An 18,656-nucleotide genomic window follows, 5' to 3' on the forward strand; every position below is an offset into this window, starting at 1 on the left:
TTGGGGGGTTGGCGGATATTGTTGTTTTGAGACTGGGTGTCAAGTAGCCCAGGCTGGCCTTCAATTCACAATGTAGCCAATGATCTACTTCTCAGGTCCTGGGATTATGGGCATATGCTACCATGCCCAGCATAATTTACATTTTTCAGGATTATTGTCTTGGCTATAATATTAGTATATCTTTATGAGTATATCTGAACCTAAGGAGCTATAGCAATTGAAGGCTGCTGAAGAAGCAGAAGCCATTTTTCTTTGAGTGAATGGATACTGGTAGATTACTCATGTACATCTAGGCAGAATGAACTGGACTCAGTGAGTTAAAAAACAAAGAGGAATTCCATCACTCAGGAGTCAGAGGCAGGTGGGTCTCTGAGTTCGAGGCCAGCCCAGTCTACAGAGCAAGTTCCAGGACAGCCAGAGCTACACAGGAAAATCGGGTCTCAAAGAACCAAAACCAAAAGACACAAAAACAAAAGAAAACAAAACCAAAACCAAACAAAAATAGGACACGAAGATGAAAGGGGCAAATGTTAGGGAGAGGTCTAAGATGATTAAGGGAGGTTGGAGGTAGATAGGATCAAGACACACACCACACATGAATGAAATTGTTGAGTAAGTTTAAAACATTTTTAAAACTAAAAAAAAAATCTAAAAATCTACAAAATTACTTTTCAAATTATAAACTAATAAGAATGAACTATCCAGAGCCATTTGGACTACTGGTAATTTTCTGTATTAATGGTCTTTTTTTTTTCTGTATCCTGGCTGTCCTGGAACTCAGTCTGTAGACCAGGCTGGCCTTGAGCTCACAGAGATCTGCCTGCTGCTGACTCTTGAGTGCTGGGATCAAAGGTGTATGCCACCACCACCTGGCTTAAAGCTCATTTTTTTTCCCCCAAATTTTACCTAAATGAGATCATATTATAAATACTTATCCCCTTCTCCCCCCATTGATATAGAGAAATGTTTGAAAACTGTAATTTACCTTTAAAATCTACTTACAGGTCAGAGGTGTGGCTCAATGGCAGAGCACTTGCTTATTGTACCCAAAGCCCTGGGTTTGATTTCCAGCACCAAGAGAAAATACTTCATACACACTGGTTATTATGAGCTAGTTGTTCTTCCTTTTGTGTGCTACGGTATGGCTTTCCAATCATATCAAGCAATACACAAAACATACCTTCCTTCGATCTTTAAGGATTCTGTCCAAACTCTCTTCATTCACTTTGCTTGCATAATCATAAAAACTGTTTTTTTTAAAGAAGAAAAAAGTCAATTAAAATGCTATAGTACTGTGACACAGACATGACTACAGGGGCCTACAGAACATCTAAACCTAATAGAGGCAACTGCTTCTTCTCAAGGTTGGTAAACAGAAATCAGCTGAAGTGCTTTCTTGATAAGAAAGTACATTTGGTATCAAATACTACTCAAGAGATTGCTCCATTCAAAAGACATTCCTTCCATGTGTGGGAAGTAATCAAGTCATTACAAAATGTGGTTTCAAATGGCTCCACTACTTTGTTTCTAAGTATCAATTACTTAGGAAAAAAGATAAAAGCACCTCATTTTCTGAGAAATGAAGGGAAATGAACATTTGTGGAATGTTTAACAGACCCTCCCCTGGATGCTTTTTCATTACATATTCTAGCCACAGTGCTGAGGCATGAGTTCATCCAAATTCAACAAAGTTTTCTGCTATTTTTGTAGGAAGAGACAGTAAAACTAACCAACTGGTTCCAGCTGCAGAGCTAGCAGGAGAGACCAGTCAGATGTGCCGACACGAGGGCCCTTGTCCCTGGTGATGGTCTTAGAAATGCCCCACCACTGACCGGGCGGCAGTGGCACATGCCTTTAATCCCAGCAGAGCCAGGCGCATCTCTGTGAGTTTGAGGCCAGCTTGGTCTACAGAGTGAGATCCAGGACAGGTACCAAAGCTACACAGAGAAACCCTGTCTCAAAAAAAAAGAAAAGAAAAGAAAAAAAAAAAGAATACTGAAGAAAAGATGGGTATGGGGGCACCTATCTTTAATCCCAGTACCTGGGAGGCAGAGGCAGGGGGAATCTCTGAGTTTGAAACCAACTTGGTCCACAGTTAGTTCTACGTAGGTAGGGGCTACATAACAAGATCCTATCTCAACAATGACTACTGTTTATGTGGGCACACTGGAAGGAAAGCACTGGCCTGGCTTTAGGGAGGGGTGGGGAAGAAGCAGAGCCTGAGGAGTTTTCTGAAATCAATCCTCAGGTGGAAGGGGATGGGTTAAGAAAGAAGACCAGGGATGTAGCTCAGTGGGACAGGCTTGCTTAGCATGTGAAAGACCCTCCATTCATCCAGTCACATGACAGAGAGGCCTGGTGCTAGTTTGGGAGTATCTACTTTTCCCTGCAGGTGTCACTCGCCTGTTGCTTTGTCCTTCAGAATGTCTCTCTTCCAATAAGTTCTGTCCTTCAGTGGCCATGTTACAGAACTGGTATATATTAACTTAAACATAAAAGGGAAAGTTTATGTTCCTTTTCTTTTTTTCTTTTTTCTTTTGGAGCTGAGGATCGAACCCAGGGCCTTGCGCTTGCTAGGCAAGCACTCTACCACTGAGCTAAAACCCCAACCCCTATGTTCCTTTTTTTTAAAGATAAGCTCTCACTGTGTAGCCCTGGTTGGCCTTGAACTCACAGAAATCCAATTGCCCCCACCTCCCAAGTGCTGGAACTAAAGGCATGCACCACCACTACCTGCCTCCTTAAAATAAAAGCTGAACATTCAACATTTTTAATTTTTCTCAAAATTAAATTTATATCTATACGTGATTTCTATAAATAATTTTATCTATATGTAATCTTTGAGTAACTTTCTTCTCTAAGTAAAAAATTCTTGACAGAGAGGTTGAAAGAAAGCTCAATCTAAAGCACTGACATATGATTTACATGTCCATGCATCCCTTTTCCCACTCAAGCACAGTCCTGCAAACACAGTTAGCATCCAATAAATAAGATTTTGAAGCCAGGTGTGGCAGTGCACTTTAGAAGGAAGATCATAAACTCAAGGCTAGCCTGGTCTACATAGCAAGATCTTCTCTCAAGCAACAAACAACACACACACACACACACACAAAATGCACATACACACACACAAAACTGAGAAAAAAGCTTTAAATAGATTTGGAGTATCCTTAATTATGCTTATAACATAATCAATTACAGGCCTAAATTCACTGGTTTCTAACAACTTTTTCAATCAGCATCCAAACTACAAAAACTACATATGGCTTACCTAAAAAGTTTTGAACAAGGTTGATGGTTATGAATTTCTGTAATCAGACAAAGGAAAAAAACAAAAATCAGTTAATCATGTAAGGCACGGGCAATTATAAAATAGCTCAGGATTTTTTTTCAAACCAAAATTTAGGATAACCAAGATCATTTTCTTCTTGTGAACAGGTGCCATGTGTGTGCCACGAAGGCAGTTGACTGCTTCCCATTACAGCAAGAGACGCAGTCTCAGAACAAAGCAGACTGCAGAATGGAGCTCTGCTTTCACTTGTCTCTGTGTGATGAGTGCACTCTGACAGTTCTTATTCAGGAAACGAAGCTATTGTACAACTTACTCAATCTTACCTATTTAAACAAAGCATCACAGGAAAACGTAGCCACTGACTGGAAGCATTTAATCAAACTGGATAAAAGCTGTGGGGACAGCTTTGGAAGAGAAGGGCCTCAACTTTCCTACCATTAATAACCCTCTAACGATGCCTGACAACTTGGGCCAGGTGTTTGGAATGCTGGATGTCTATTAACTCTTTCAGAGCTGGTTGGTATTAAGGGAAACAGTCATTTATAAGACAGATCCCAACGGCTTCTAAAAAGATGCTGGGTTAAGCAGAATGAACAATTTCTTCAAACTCATCAGGGGGCCACAGGCTGGTTTTTTAGGAAAGCATGAGACTAATTGACTATTCAATTCTATTTACCACATTTTCCTACAGAGTGACTCATCAGCTGCTGTTTAAAAAGACACAGCCTTGGGGTTTTAGGCAATAATTTTACCTCAATTAAAATAAAACCAGAGCCTTCAAGGACAGAGCTATTCTCATAGTTAAGGCTTCCCAAATCCATGTCCAAATGCAGAACTGCCACTGAAAAGAAGAGTTCATTTGCCCCACTATGGTATCAATACACAATACAAAAAAGAAAACCTCATCTCGAAAATTCCCTTCTTTTGATGCTTACAATGATACAATGCACTACCCTTACATTATTTCAGATACTGTTAGTCATTGCGATATGGAACATGGTTAGCAAAAATATTACTTAGGATTTAGGAAAAAGAAAACGTACCTTTTACTTTAAAGGTAACACTATTTTGTTTATTGAAAGCACTGGAGCAAATTCTGAACTCTGAACAAGTAGTAGTTCTCAAGCTAAATTGTACAGCATCAACCTTCTTAATTTACAAGTCAGAATAGAGCAGTGATTCTCAAACTTCCTAATGCAGTTCTTTATCTGTGGTGACCCTCAACCATAAAATTATTTTCATTTCTACTTAGTAACTATAATTTTGCTACTGTTCTGAATAGGAATGTAAATATCTGATATGCAGGATATCTGCTATGTGACTCCTGTGAAAGGACTGTTGGGACTCCCAAAGTGGTCATGATCTACAGGTTGAGAACCACTGGATTAGAGTGGTGATATTTTATTTGTACTGAAATGTGATTTTATTTGTATGTTAATAAATAAAGTTGCCTGGGGGGTCAGAGCTAATAGCAAGCCATCGCAGAAGCTGGGCGGTGGTGGTGCACGCCTTTAATGCCAGCTCTTGGGAGGAAGAGCTAGGCGGATCTCTGTGTGTTCAAGGATATAGCCAGCATGGAGACACACGCCTTTAATCTCAATACCAACCATAGAAAACCTGGAGGTCTGTACAGACGAGACGGTCATGTGATTGGGTTTACAACCAATGAGAAGGCAGAACAGAAAGTCTTTACAAAGACAAATACACAGGAAATAGTTCTCTTGGCTGAAGAGGATAGCTGCAGAGTGAAGGGTAAGGCTCTTAGCTCTGACCTCTTGGGCTTTCATCTTTGCATTGGCTCTGTGTTTCTTAATGAATAAGACAGTTACTTCTACATTAGAGGCATACAGACATGCTCTAGGCATGTAGTTCATGGGGGGAAAGTCTGTCTAGTATATGTGGAGGCCCTGGATTTGATATCCAGTACTTAAATAATGCAATCTTTGCATTCACTTAACAGAATCTGGCAATTTAGATTAAAAAAACAAAAACAAAAACATTTATCTGGTTTGCAACCATCATGGTATATGTGTCTTTATATTTAGTCTTTCTTTCCACTACATGGGTCCAGGGGCTCAATCTCCAAATATTATGGTAGGAAGTGCTTTTACCTACTGAACTATTTCCCTGGCCTTGCATCTATCAATTTAACCTTTATTTACAAGGTGAATTCTGAAAACATAGGTGCAAATAATAAATAACTACACACACAAACACCTTATGAAGTAAAATTCCACTATTCAGAACTTTAATAGCATTTTGTGTCTGTGTGAGCACCTACAGTCCGATGACACAGGTGTGGAGGTCAAAGGACAACTTTCAGGACCTGGTTCTCAAGTTTTCTACCGTGGATTCCAAAGATCAAACCAAGAGGTGGGGTGGGTGGTTTTTGGTTTTTCAGTGGATTATGGATATTTGTCATTGTTTAGAGTGGCTGGTTACAAGTTGTTATTAGTAATGGTCAGGAAAAAAGCTGAACAAAAGAGATTAGATTCAGGGTTCTTGTTTTGAAAAGAAAAAAGGGGGGGTATAGATATGATAGGATAAGAAGGTAGATGATTGAATCTACTTTTAAATCAAAAAAGCAACTGCTAGTTTTAAATATTTTACACTGCCTTGGACTTTTATATATGATACAAATTTGAGGTTATTTTTGTTAGAACATACTGTAAATGCATTTCTATTCTTGTTCATGGTATTGTACCTATAGAGCTCATTTAACAATATAATGCAAATTTCTAGTCCTTGAAAGTTAATATTACAAACTATTTAGGATCATAAAGAAATGCAGGTTAGTAGTTAGTCACCTATTACAATCAAATTTGTAGTCATATTGGGTATGTTTTCAAGGTCCAACAGATATATTTTAGGTAGACAGGTTGTGGGAGCCCAGCTCCCGCATTTTACAACAGGGTACTCTTGAGGAGAGAGGGATAAGAAATATTAGAGGGATAGAGGGGAGAGAAACAGAAACACAGGATAGCCTCGGAAGGGTTATCCTTATCCACCGGCCCCTTCTGTCTCTAGAAGGGCTTTTTATAGGAATACCAAGGGATGGAGGAAATGACCTCCCCCAGCTCAGCCAAGTGTAGACCCTTTGAATCACCTAGTAACCATGCACGTGGTCAAGCAATCCTCTAATGCAGCTCTGCTGGGTAAAGCAAGCTCAGATCTCACTAGGAAACCTTTGTGAGCCTCCATAACAGGTGGTCTTCAAATACTTCAGAGATCTACAAAATATGGCATTTAAGGTATTTTAATAACATAGGTGTTTTTTTTTTAAATAACAATGAGACATCTGCTCCTGGCAGCACCAATCTACTTCAGATAAGATGATGGGTATTGAAGAAACTCCATATGGAGTTTATTATTATTATTACTATTATTATTATTAAGAGATTTTCTATTCATTTTACATACCACCAGATTCCCCTCTCCTCCCTCCTCCTGCCCAAAGTTTACTTTCTTTGTGGAAAAAGTTAGTCACTGGGAAGCTGAGTGGTGGTGCACGCCTTTAATCCCAGCACTCAGGAGGCAGAGGCAGGGGATTTCTGTGAGTTTGAGGCCAGCCAGGTCTACAGAGTGAGTTCTAGGACAGGCTCCAAAGCTACCCAGAGAAACACTGTAAAAAAACAAAAACAAAACAAAACAAAACAAAACAAAACAAAAAAAAGCCACTGGCAAGAAAGTGCTCTTGCCTCGACTGCTGATAATATGCTGTCCAAACTGGACAAGCAGGACACAAAAGAAAGTGACTGCATAACTTTGCCAAGACAAGCTAATACAGCCTTTCAGAATATCCTGCTTCACAGAAAAGTCTGTCAAATGTGCTAGGCCTGTAAGCCAAAGATGGATGCTCTACTTCTCTGATCTTTCAGTTGTCACACTTGATATCTGACTCCGGGTTTTTTATTGTTAAGACTAATTAGGATTGCGCTTCACTCCCCAAAATGTGCAGCCCTCTAACCCTATGTTTTTTCCTTCATGATGTCATTACTGGTTTTCCACTATCAGTTTGTCCCTTGACTCAGACATTTATGGGGTTTTGTTTCTTTTTTACAGCTTTATCTTGTGCTGTGTAGTATTTCTCTGTCATATCCTTCCCATCATTCTGAAAGACAGAAAGATATCTGGGTATTCTTTTCTTTGCCTAGCTTTGGCCTCAATCATACCAAGTCTTCAACAGGGTTAGCAAGATGGTTCAGTGGGTAAAGGTACTTGCTACGTAAGCCTGACAATCTAAGTATGATCCTTGGAACCCATGTAAAGGAGGAAGCAAAGAATCAACTCCACAAAGTTGACCTCTGCCTTGGCATCAAGCCCACACAATTTTATTCAAAGGGGCTAGAGAGAAGACCCAGTGGTTGAGAGCACTCTTGTAGAGGACCCTAGTTCAGATCCCAGCACCCACATCAGACAGCTCACAGCTACTTGTAACTCCAGCTCTAGGGGGAGCTGATGCAAGAACCTGCAATCATATGCACATATCCACCCACATAATTTAAAAAGAAAAAAAAGAGAGATAAAAAGAAAAAGAGATAGAGAAGTCCTTTAACACATTTACTATATAAATAAACAAAGCATCCCTTGCTCTATTCTGCTTATGAAAACTGCCACTTGGTGATGGGTTTAAGGTATTCCTGAATAGACTATGCTATTTATCAAAACTAAACTGATTGAAAGGGAGGGAATACATCCATAAGCTCTCCTTCCTCTTCTTCAGCAACCTTCCCCAAAGTGAATGTTGAGTGTATCCTGTGAACTCCTGTGTAGATCTAGCAAGTATCTTAAGAGCATGTGGAACTGTCTTTGCCAGATCCCTTAGAAAAGACTAAAACGACACCTTCATTCATTGTAGCGCAAAGTGAAATAAGCAATGGGGATAAACTGATCTACAGTCAGTTTTCAGGTTCACTGTGGTTTTGGGGATACTATCAAGTAGTCACATACTAATTCAGTAAAAGTCAGACTAATTACTGAGTAAGAAATAGCTTTAGAAAAGACCCACATTTACAGTTGTGCACTCTGACATAATATTGTTGTGGAATAATCTTTTTGTACACTCTGATTGGTTTAATAAAAAGCTGAATGGCCAATAGCTAGGCAGGATTTTTGGGGCATAGAGGATGCTGGGACAAAAGGCAGAGTTGCCAGTGGCTGCAGAGGGAACAGACATACAGGAGAAAATGTAAAAGCCACAAGTCACGTGGCAACATGTAGATGAATAGAAATGGGTTAATTTAAGTTATAAGAGCTAGTTAGAAACAAGCCTAAGCTATTGGCTGAGCGCTCATAATTAATAATAAAGGCTGGAGAGATGGCTCAGTAGTTAAGAACATTGGCTGCTCTTCTAGAGGTCCTGAGTTCAATTCCCAGAAACCATATGGTAGCTCACAACCATTTCTAGAGGGATCTGATGCCCTCTTCTGGCATAAAGGCATATATGCAGATCAAGCACTCATACATAAAATAAATAAATAAATATTATAAAAACAATTAATAATAAGTCTCCGTTCATTATTGGGGAGCCAACAGTCCCGATGGAAAAAAATCTGTCTACATAACATCTTATATAATTTATTTCTATTTTTAAAAAAAGATTTGCTTTTTTTTTTTTTTTTTTTTTTTTTTTTTGGTTTTGGAGACAGGGTTTCTCTGTGTAGCTTTGCGCCTTTCCTGGAACTCACTTCTCCCGAGTGCTGGGATTAAAGGCGTGCGCCACCACCGCCCGGCAAAAGATTTGCTTTGGGAGCTTGAGTGCTTGCTCAGCAGTTAAGATCATGGCTGTGCTTTCAGAGGGCCTGGGTTCAATTCCCAGCACCCACATGGTGGCTCACAGCCATCTACAACTCTAGTTCTGGGGGTCCAACACCCTCTTCTGGCCTCCATGGATACTAGGCACACATGTGGCTCACAGACACATATTCAGGAAAGCCACCCATATATATAAAAACTAAAAATAAATAAATAAAAACAAAATTTAAAAAATTTACTTTAGGCCAGGCATGGTGGTACAGGCCTTTAATTCCAGTGTTCAGTAGGTAGAAGCAGTTGGATCTTTCTCTTGAGGCCAGCCTAGTCTACAGAGCAAGTTCTAGGACAGTCGAAGTTATACAAAGAAACTGTCTTATATAAAAAAAAAATTCACTGTTTCTATGTATATTATGTATATCTGTGTGTATAAGCACCATTGAGTACAGGTGCCTGTAGAGGCCATAAGAGGACATCAGAGCCCAGAGAGGTGGAGTTGCAGGCAGTTGCAAGCCACTTAACACAGGTGTTAGAAGAGAAACAAGTACTCTTCTTTTTTCTTTCTTTTTGGTTTTTCGAGACAGGGTTTCTCTGTGTAGCTTTGCGCCTCTCCTGGAACTCACTTGGTAGCCCAGGCTGGCCTCGAACTCACAGAGATCCGCCTGGTTCTACCTCCCGACTGCTGGGATTAAAGGCATGCACCACCGCCGCCCGCCCGGCAAAACAAGTACTCTTAATCATTGAGCCATCTCTCTACTTCCTCATACCATTTATTTTTTTTTTAATTCAATGTATTTATTTTTGTGGGGGGAGTGAGGCATGCTATAGCATGCATGTGGAGATCAGAAGACAATCTGTAGATCCTGTGGATTAAATTTGGGTTATCTACTGAGCTATTTTACCAGTCATCATATCATCTATTAGTGGATATAATTTTAGTTTCTGTGCATTCTCTCTGCCATTTGGGTGCACTTGGGAATTGAACCAAGGTCCTCTGGAAAAGCAGTCAGTGCTCTTAACTGCTGAGCCTTCTCTCTAGCCCCCTTGCATTCTTTTACTACTTTATTAATTTATTTAACCTTGAGACAAGGGCTCAAATAACCCAGGCTGGTTTTAAACTAGCCAGGTAGCAAGGGCTCCTGAACCTCCTGCCTCCACCTCCAGAGTTAGGTTTGATTCTAGAGGACCTGGGTTTGATTTCAAGGGCCCACATAGTGGCTCACAACTGTCTGTAACTCCAATTCCAAGGTATATGAAGCCCTTTTCTGGCTTCTAGGTCTTTAGGTTTCCAAGGGCACCAGGCACACACATGGTACACAGTCATACATGTAGGCAAAATACTCATATACATAAAATAAAGATTATAAAAAAAAGGCTATTTAAGGACAATGACAGGCTTACCAATTACTTGCAGGAACTCTGTGTTGCTGATTTGTGAGTCACTGATACTAAATGTTTCCTCTTGTCTTACCTCTCCCAGCAAAAATCCTTCCTAAAATAACAGGAGAAAAATAACTGGTTAAACTTAAAGATAATTTTTAGTAAAATTAAAAGGAAATGAGGACTACTCTTTTATATCAATTTTAACAATAATCCAAATAAGGCATGTGGCATGTAAAGTGCTGATTTATAAACCAGCGACGGGAACACAGCAAGCTGATATATCTTATAATTGGATTGTACGCAAAAAAATGTCCCCAAATGACATATTATTGTAAACTAACAAGCATTCCCTGCTTTTAGGTGAGTTCATTACTACATCCCATAGTATGCTAGACAATCTCAGGAAGAGAAATATGCCACAGTTGCTTTCTTGGAACTTCATATAACTTCTTTATTGCTTTAAAAAACAACAACAAGCCACTAATGATGACAGAATAAAGATAATGACAGGATAGGGCTGGCAGAGAAATCAGGATTTCAGACAACACACTTTGCTCCCGTCTAATAAACACAGCAGCTTATTTACACATGTGGAGAACATCTATCAACATAGTCAACAGGAATTCCTTTGCAAATGACCAGTTTGAGCACTTGCTGCCATGCTCAGTACAAACATGGCTAGTAAGGATACACCCTAAAAGTCAAAATAACCCTCCTGCAGAGATGATGAACTGAACCACTGTCTTATAATCTCTCTCCTGGATAACCCAGAGATTACTCCTTCCCTTTGTTCAAATGGCACCTCATCTGAGAGGCTTTGCCTGACTAACATGTGAGAAATCACATCTGCCAGACACTATGTCCTGTACAGCCCACCTTCACTGTCTTCTCATAATATGCCGTGTTACAGACTTACAGACATAATCAATGCCCACCCTGGCTAAAATGTAAGTTCAGGAGCAGGCATCTCTGTTCACTGTTAGACTGCAACATGTACGTGGTGCCCAAGCTCCTTTAGTATTCACCAAATACTGGTTGCATAAATTTTGTTCCAACAAGGTTCTACATAATCCTCCACTCTATGCTGATTCATCAAACCAGCCACAGAAAGTTCCCAGTTTTAAAAACATTTCCAATGTTGAATGTACATCTGTGGGTGAAGGGAGCAAAACAGATGCTTTGGGCCCTCACTTTTGTATTTGACTTGGGAGTGTCTGCTGGATGTGAAGAGGACTTGCTGGGATATGTGAGGCCCTGAGTTCAACCTACAGCACTGCCAGCAACCCCAAAAGAGATCGAGTATCCCAAACTTCCCAAATACCACACTCAGGGCATTCTTTAAATGCTGTGGAACAATCTTTGTACACAGTAAAAATGTATTGTTCTCGTTGTTACTAAAAAGCTGATTGGCTGATGGCTAGGCAGGATTTTTGGGGCAGAGAGAATGCTGGGAAGGAGGGTGGAGTCAGAGGAGTCACCAGCCAGCCAGAAAGGAAGCAGGATATGCAGGAGAGGAAAAAGTCACGAGCCTCGGGGCAGCACATAGATTAATAGAAATGGGTGAATTTAAGTTGTACGAGTTAGTAATAAGCCTGAGCTATCAGTCAAGCATTTATAATTAATAAGTCTCTGAGTGGTTATTTGGAAAGCTCTGGTGGAACAGAGCTGATCTGTGGTTCCAACATAAAACTATGCCTACATTTAAATCTGACTAATGTATAGATTTCATTTACAAAAACAAATCTTGGGCTGGGGATGAGTGTGTCTCAGTAGTAGAATACCAAGGTCCAATCCCCACACTGCAGAGAAAGAAAAAGACAGAAGAATCTCCCCATACTCAAACAGATGTTTATGACTACTAGTTTGAGAAACACCAACTAACTGGTTATGGTGGTCCAAGCCAGCAGGATATACTGAAGAGGCTGATGTAGGAGGATCATGAGAAGCACTAAATAAACTTGTCTTATCAATTCAGAGTTCTCATTACAAGGCATGAACAACTATGCCTGGCTGCAAACAAGTTTTTAGTATATCTTAAATGTTACATAAAATTATTTATCTGAAATCTAAATTTAACTGTGTTCTGTATTTCCCTATTAACCACAATAATCCTCCAGCATGAGAAACAACGATAAAACTCACATGAAGCTGGGCATGGTAGCACACATCTTTAATTCCAGCACTGGTGAGGCAAAAGCAGGTGGATCTCTGAATTCTAGGCTAGCCTGGTCTACAAAGGGAGTTCTAGGATAGCAAAGGCCACAGAGACAGAGACCCTGTCTTAAAAGAAAAAAAAACTCACATGACATTAAAACATTCTAAAGTTAACTAGGAATGTTTATTCATCACTGGTCTGGATTATCTGAGTAACTATTACATCAGCATTTCTCAACCTGTGGGTCATGAATGACCCTTTGGGTCAAATGACCCTTTCACAGCGGTTTCATATCAGATATTTACATTATGATTCATAATGGCAGCAAAATTACAGTTATGAGGTAACAACAAAGTAATTTTATGGTTGGGGGATCACCACAACATGGGAAACTGTATTAAAAGGTTGCAGCATTAGGAAGGTTAAGAACCACTGCATTCAATTACAGCAGGAAGAGGCAAACCACAGGTCCAACACTGTTAATGCATGGCCTGCAAGCTAAGTATGGTTTCTACATGTTCAAATGGTTGCAAAAATTAAAATAGGTGTTCCATGAACTGATAAAATCATTAGCTACTCAAATTTCAGTGCTATAAATAAGCTCTTATAGAACACAGTCACCTCATTTGTCCATGGTCTGCACTTCGTCTCTTCTTACAACAACAGAACTGAAGAGTTGCTAAAGAGACCATATGGCTCCAAAACTTTTTTTTTAAAGATTTGTTTATTATGTATACAGTGTTCTGCCTGCAAGCCAGAAGAGGGCGCCAGATCTCATTACAGATGGTCGTGAGCCACCATGTGGTTGCTGGGAATTGAACTCAGGACCTCTGGAAGAACAGCCAGTGCTCTTAACCACTGAGCCATATCTCTTCAGCCTCCAAAACTTTTTAAATAGAGAGAAAGTACTATCTGTCATTATCTGGTCCTTTTTAGAAAATGTCTGCTTTCCTCCAAGAGTAAAAAATCCACCTAACAAAAACCTACCATCAGGCCTAAGAAACTCTTTTTGAATTGTTGGTCAAGGCTAAGAGACTCCTAAGACATACAGTCTATTGCTATTGCCCTTGGTTGCCCCCAAGAGGTGGAAAAAGTTGCTAATGCTGAGGACACACCTTGCACTTCAGAAACTGAGTCCAGAGGCTCCTGAGCTGGAACAGACCTGAATACCCCCAGCCCCCACAGACTAGATTTCAGAAGCCACCATGCAAGCTTCCAAAGGAAGGAGGCAACAAACAGCTGTGACACTTACAAACCACATCAATAACCAGAGTGTCACAATAACCCTAAGGGTGCAGCAGTGGCACACATAACCTGGCAGTAACCAACAGCTCTCTAATTGGACTTACTTAGGATCCATTCAATAAAAGTAAAACCATGCCTGGTACCAGACACCTAACAACTACTCAAAGCTAGTGAAGTCATGGATCTTGCAGAACCTACAACCACTTTACTACACCAGCATAACCCTAACAACAACCTAAATATTTGTCCTTATATTCATAGATAAGTGTAGTCCTCACCCCTCATCAAGGAAACATCTCTTTGCAACAGATGGAAACCATTACCAAAAAACACAACCAATCATGGAGCCCAGTTCCAATGGATACATCTACAAAACACTCCCACACCTAAGGCTCAGGGAACATTGTGGAAGATGGGGCAAAAAGACTGTAAGAGCCAGAGGATCATGGAGTTTGCTGTGAGATTGTTAGAAGCTGTGCCCATAAAGTCTCATACACATGACTGGCTAAACTTGAGGTGAATAAGGATGACACCAATAGACAGGCCAAAGTGGAAGGGCGAAAGCCAAGAAGGCCTCAGCCCTACACAAAGAACTACAGATCACCAAGGAATGCTGAGAGTGGGAGAAACAGTCTTCCCTAGGGAAGAGCAAACCAATTGGTTATCCAAAACAAATGATCAGTCCTGAAAACATACATATGAGTAACATTATACAGATTGAGCAGGTTATATTTAGGAATATATATGTACACATATATAAATATGAGCATGTATTAATGATTAATGAAAAAAGAGACCATGGGGGAGGGGTTTGCAGGGAAGAAGAGAGAGAAATGATGTAATTATATTATAATCTCAAAACCAAAGGAAAAAAATTTTTTAAATTTTTGCTAACCTTATCTCTATAGAATAATTTTGGCTTTAGACTAATTTTCTTAGACCAAACAAATGTGTCTTACAAAAGTAAATTCTTTAACTTTAAAAATGACATTGCTTTTAAGTATTTCACATCCATAAATGTAAGATTAATAGAAACGAGTATAATTGTATAAAACACAATGCAAACTATTTACTTTGTATAAAATGTTTAGCCTCGTGCCAAGCATGAAATAAATATTAAGACCATTATTAAACCGCTAACAATCTAAAGCTGGGTATAATGGCACCCCCTTGAAATTCTAGCCCATAGGAGGTTGGATAGGATCAGGAGATAGGATCAGGAGTTCAAGGCCAGCCTTGATTATATGACATTATCTCAAAACAGGGGGGAAAAAAACCAACCAAGAATGAATAACAATAGAAACAACAGGACCACAGCAGTTTCTAGAAATACTGTTGAAGCGTCTTATCCTTACAATAATCTTGCCTTATACATGGACTATGGTATTCCTAGGTATTCCATAAAACTGAGTAAAGCAGCACCCCTGAATTCATAACGGTAGTCTATGGACACTAGGAGTATCACAACCACTTACATTATTGAGTGGCTGGCTGCAATACCAAAAGCTGTCTCTGAAAACAAACAAAAACAAAAACAAAACAAAACTATGCTGAATATATTCCTATCAGTAATCTCTACCATCAACACTGCAGAGATGAAAAGAACAGTAAATTCATTCCGGTCAATTTACTAATGGAATCACCTCTCGGGATCAGTACTTATTAATGGAAGCGAAGATTGCTGACATCAAAACAAAACAAAACCTCCTCCAGCTACCGTTGTTTTGAAATGACAACCACAAAATCCCACTCTCTTAATGAATTTGAATCGTTCACCAATAATATCACTAAAAAAAAAATCCCCTAAATAGTGGGCAAATTAATTACGTCCTGTAAAAGCATCTATATCATAAAGAATTTTCTGTCAGAGGTCAGTGTAAAATAGAAACTATGCTCCTCCTATGGACTCCACGGTCTGCGCACTTATGATCGCTCCTATGTGGGCCTGTCACTTCCCTGTAAGACTAGTTCCGTGGACTCTAATGTTCGCTGAGGAACTAAACATGCAACTTCGAGGAAGTGCAAACAGACTCTCCGCCTAACGCGCCTGTTCACATTCTCCATTTTCCACTGGGGTAAAAACACACACACACACACACACACACACACAACCAAGTCTGATAAGTATGAACAGTGACAGCCACGACAACCCGTGAGGCCGGCAGGCAGGCAGGGCTTGGGTCTCCTTCTAGAACAAGCCTGATCTCTCTCTACTCCTTCCCGACCCAGGGCGCTCCTCGAGTCTGTAAGCCCGACTCTCAGCGAACAGCACCCGGTTTTGCTAGGGCAACTCCTGACACTGGCGGGGCCGGGCACTTCAGGTCCGCTGGGCTGACAACAGCTGTGCCAGGACCCGCCCGAGGCAGGGAGGGCCAAGTGAAGGAAGGGCCCGCGAAGTGCAGGAGCTGGAGGGGGGCGGGAGCCGCCTGGGTCACCAGCTCCTCGGCTTGGCCCTGGTATCGAGGGCCGAGCTTCCAGCAGCCCCCGCTTGGCCGCAGGCGCCAGCCCGAGGAGGAGGCCGAAGGCCCCAGCGGCCACGGCAGGGGGCCCGGCACCTACGTGGTCGGCGTTGCTGTTGGCGCTGTGGAAACACACAGCGCTGAAGGTGTAGCCCGAAATGGAAGCCGCCATGATGGAAATCTCCACCTCCCCCATCATGCCCTGCGGAGGGCGCAGAGTCTTCTGGACGTCCCGCCGCTGAGCATTCTGGGAAATGGAGTCGTCCAAGCTGCCCCAGGAGAGGACCGTGGAAATTAAGGATTCCTGATCAAAGGGACCCAGCACTTTCTGTTACACGTGTCCCTCAGAGGGCTGCTTGTCTGTACAACCTTGTTATATTCCAGCCTGTCCATTCTGCAAATGAAGCTGAAGGGTGAAAGGTCGGAGATGATTCAAGCAATTGAAGAGTTTCAGATTTGACACGGGAAAAACGTGATGTAATTTCAGTCTGAACACACTTTGCCAGGCAGGTTGAGACTAATGTCTAGGAGAGGTGGAAGGGAAGGGAGATCTACAATAATCCTGGCTGGTGTAGTGACAGTGGAATTTTTGTCAGAAGCAGTGGAGCTGGTAAAACGATAGGATTCTGTATTGAAAAATAATTCAACTATAAGCTGTGTAGTGAAAAAAGAGTCGCAAATTCAAGGCCAGCCAAAGCTACATAGACTTGTTTCATTGTTTCAACAAACAAGCAAAACCTACAAATTTAGGGAAAGCCATGGAAGATAAAAACAAATAAGTAACAGTGAAAACTAAACTATCAAAGTTAGAAAAAAGAAACTCACCTGCTCTCCCACCCTTACCTCCCCTCCCCCCCCCCAAAAAAGAAAGAAAGAAACACAGGGAAGGAACTAATTCTTTTGTAACTTGTTGAATCTTCAGTGTTCCAAGCTGGGCTTCTGGTTTCCCTACAAAGCTGTTTCTCACCCCTTTCCCAAGTTCATAAATAAAACTGCTTCTGACAATTGCTCAAGTCAAAACCCTTGTAGTCAGCCTTGACAACTTCTTTTCTCTTGTTCCCCACATCAGATCAGCTAAAACAATCTTCAAAATACAGAGTCCTACGATTCACTACCAGCACACCTGCCACCCTGCGCCAATGCACCACCATCTCTCTCTTCGTTATAATAACCTCTCTGAGAGTGTCCCAGTTGGTGGCAATTTTGCCCTTAAGGGACACTTGACATTGTTAGCAGATATTTTTCCAATGCCCAGCTCAGGGGAAGGAGCTAAACTCAGGAAAGGCCTCATAACAGAATTAACTATTCCAAAATATCAAGATAATGATGTGATGCTATTAACCTGCCAAATACATTCTCAACACAGCCATGAAATGGCCATGTTAATGTTTAAATATAAAGTGTCAGTCACACTTGGTCAGCCTCCAAACCCTACACTGACAGACACACACACACACCTCCCCCCAATTTCTGATTGTATTTCTGCTTCTGCTACTTTGGTTTGCTCAGCTTCAGCTACAGTAGTAGCTTTTTGCTTTCTGGAAACACTGAAAGTTCATCAGGTCCTAGTGCCTTACATTTGTTGTTTCCTCTGCCTAGAACGCTGGTCTCCTAGACAACTGCGAGATTCACTGTTTCCTGCCTGCTCTAGGTGTTCTGAAAGGCCACCCAGACCCCTGCTTGCAGGACTGATTGGCTTAGCCTGGCTACTGGGGAAGTTTTCCATTGCCAGCTCCCAACTTACATCTCCTGGAATGATTCTCCGAGAAAGACAATCTAATTTTCCAACAGCCGTCCTTTCCAGCTCAGCTAGTTTTCGCATATAGTTTAAGACTGCCCGCCTCAGTGCTGGCCACAAAGGCTTGGGCCCTCCTACATCACTTAACAGTTGTTAGAAATTGGATGTGATAATTCACTTTTCAAAGGTTCCTCGAGCCAGCTTAGATCCAGCTAGACATGAACAGAAAATAGCCTCTCTAGTCCTCCCACACCCAAACTTTAATATGCTACCCTCCCAGAATGGAAATGTAGAGTAGAAAATTACAAACAGCAAGCTTGCCTACAAGGTCATGTGTTTGATACCCTTTTTTTTTTTTTTTTTTTTTTGGTTTTTCGAGACAGGTTTTCTCCGAGTAGTTTTGGTGCCTATCCTCGATCTCGTTCTGTAGACCAGGCTGGCCTCAAACTCAGAGATCCATCTCGCTTTGTCTCCCAAGTACTGGGATTAAAGGTGTGCACCACCACCATGCTGGGCCACCACCGCCCGGCTGTGTTTGATACACTTTAAAATAAGCAGGATGCTGGGCAGTGGTGGCACATGATTTTGATTCCAGCACTCAGAAGGCAGAAATAGGCTGAGACTCCATGAGTT

The 18,656-nt window shown here is 41.1% G+C and overlaps 1 protein-coding gene across 2 annotated transcripts in view; it reads right to left on the reverse strand.

Moving 5' to 3' along the window:
* The window catches only part of Abraxas2 (abraxas 2, BRISC complex subunit), a 41,175-nt gene extending 24,675 nt beyond the window's left edge, over positions 1-16,500 (reverse strand). Inside the window, exons 1-4 of one of the 2 annotated variants that reach the window (XM_028868641.2) lie at positions 16,386-16,500; positions 10,445-10,535; positions 3,272-3,308; positions 1,181-1,247 (exon numbers count right to left, since the gene is read on the reverse strand). In XM_028868641.2, coding sequence (XP_028724474.1) covers positions 1,181-1,247; positions 3,272-3,308; positions 10,445-10,535; positions 16,386-16,484 — 294 coding nt within the window. In that variant the 5' untranslated portion in view covers positions 16,485-16,500. The remainder of the gene's footprint in view (positions 1-1,180; positions 1,248-3,271; positions 3,309-10,444; positions 10,536-16,385) is intronic. The other variant, XM_028868638.2, reaches the window with a different exon arrangement.
* Between the last annotated feature and the right edge of the window lie 2,156 nt (positions 16,501-18,656).

This window comes from Peromyscus leucopus, chromosome 1 (assembly GCF_004664715.2).
Source record: "Peromyscus leucopus breed LL Stock chromosome 1, UCI_PerLeu_2.1, whole genome shotgun sequence".
NCBI lineage: Eukaryota > Metazoa > Chordata > Mammalia > Rodentia > Cricetidae > Peromyscus > Peromyscus leucopus.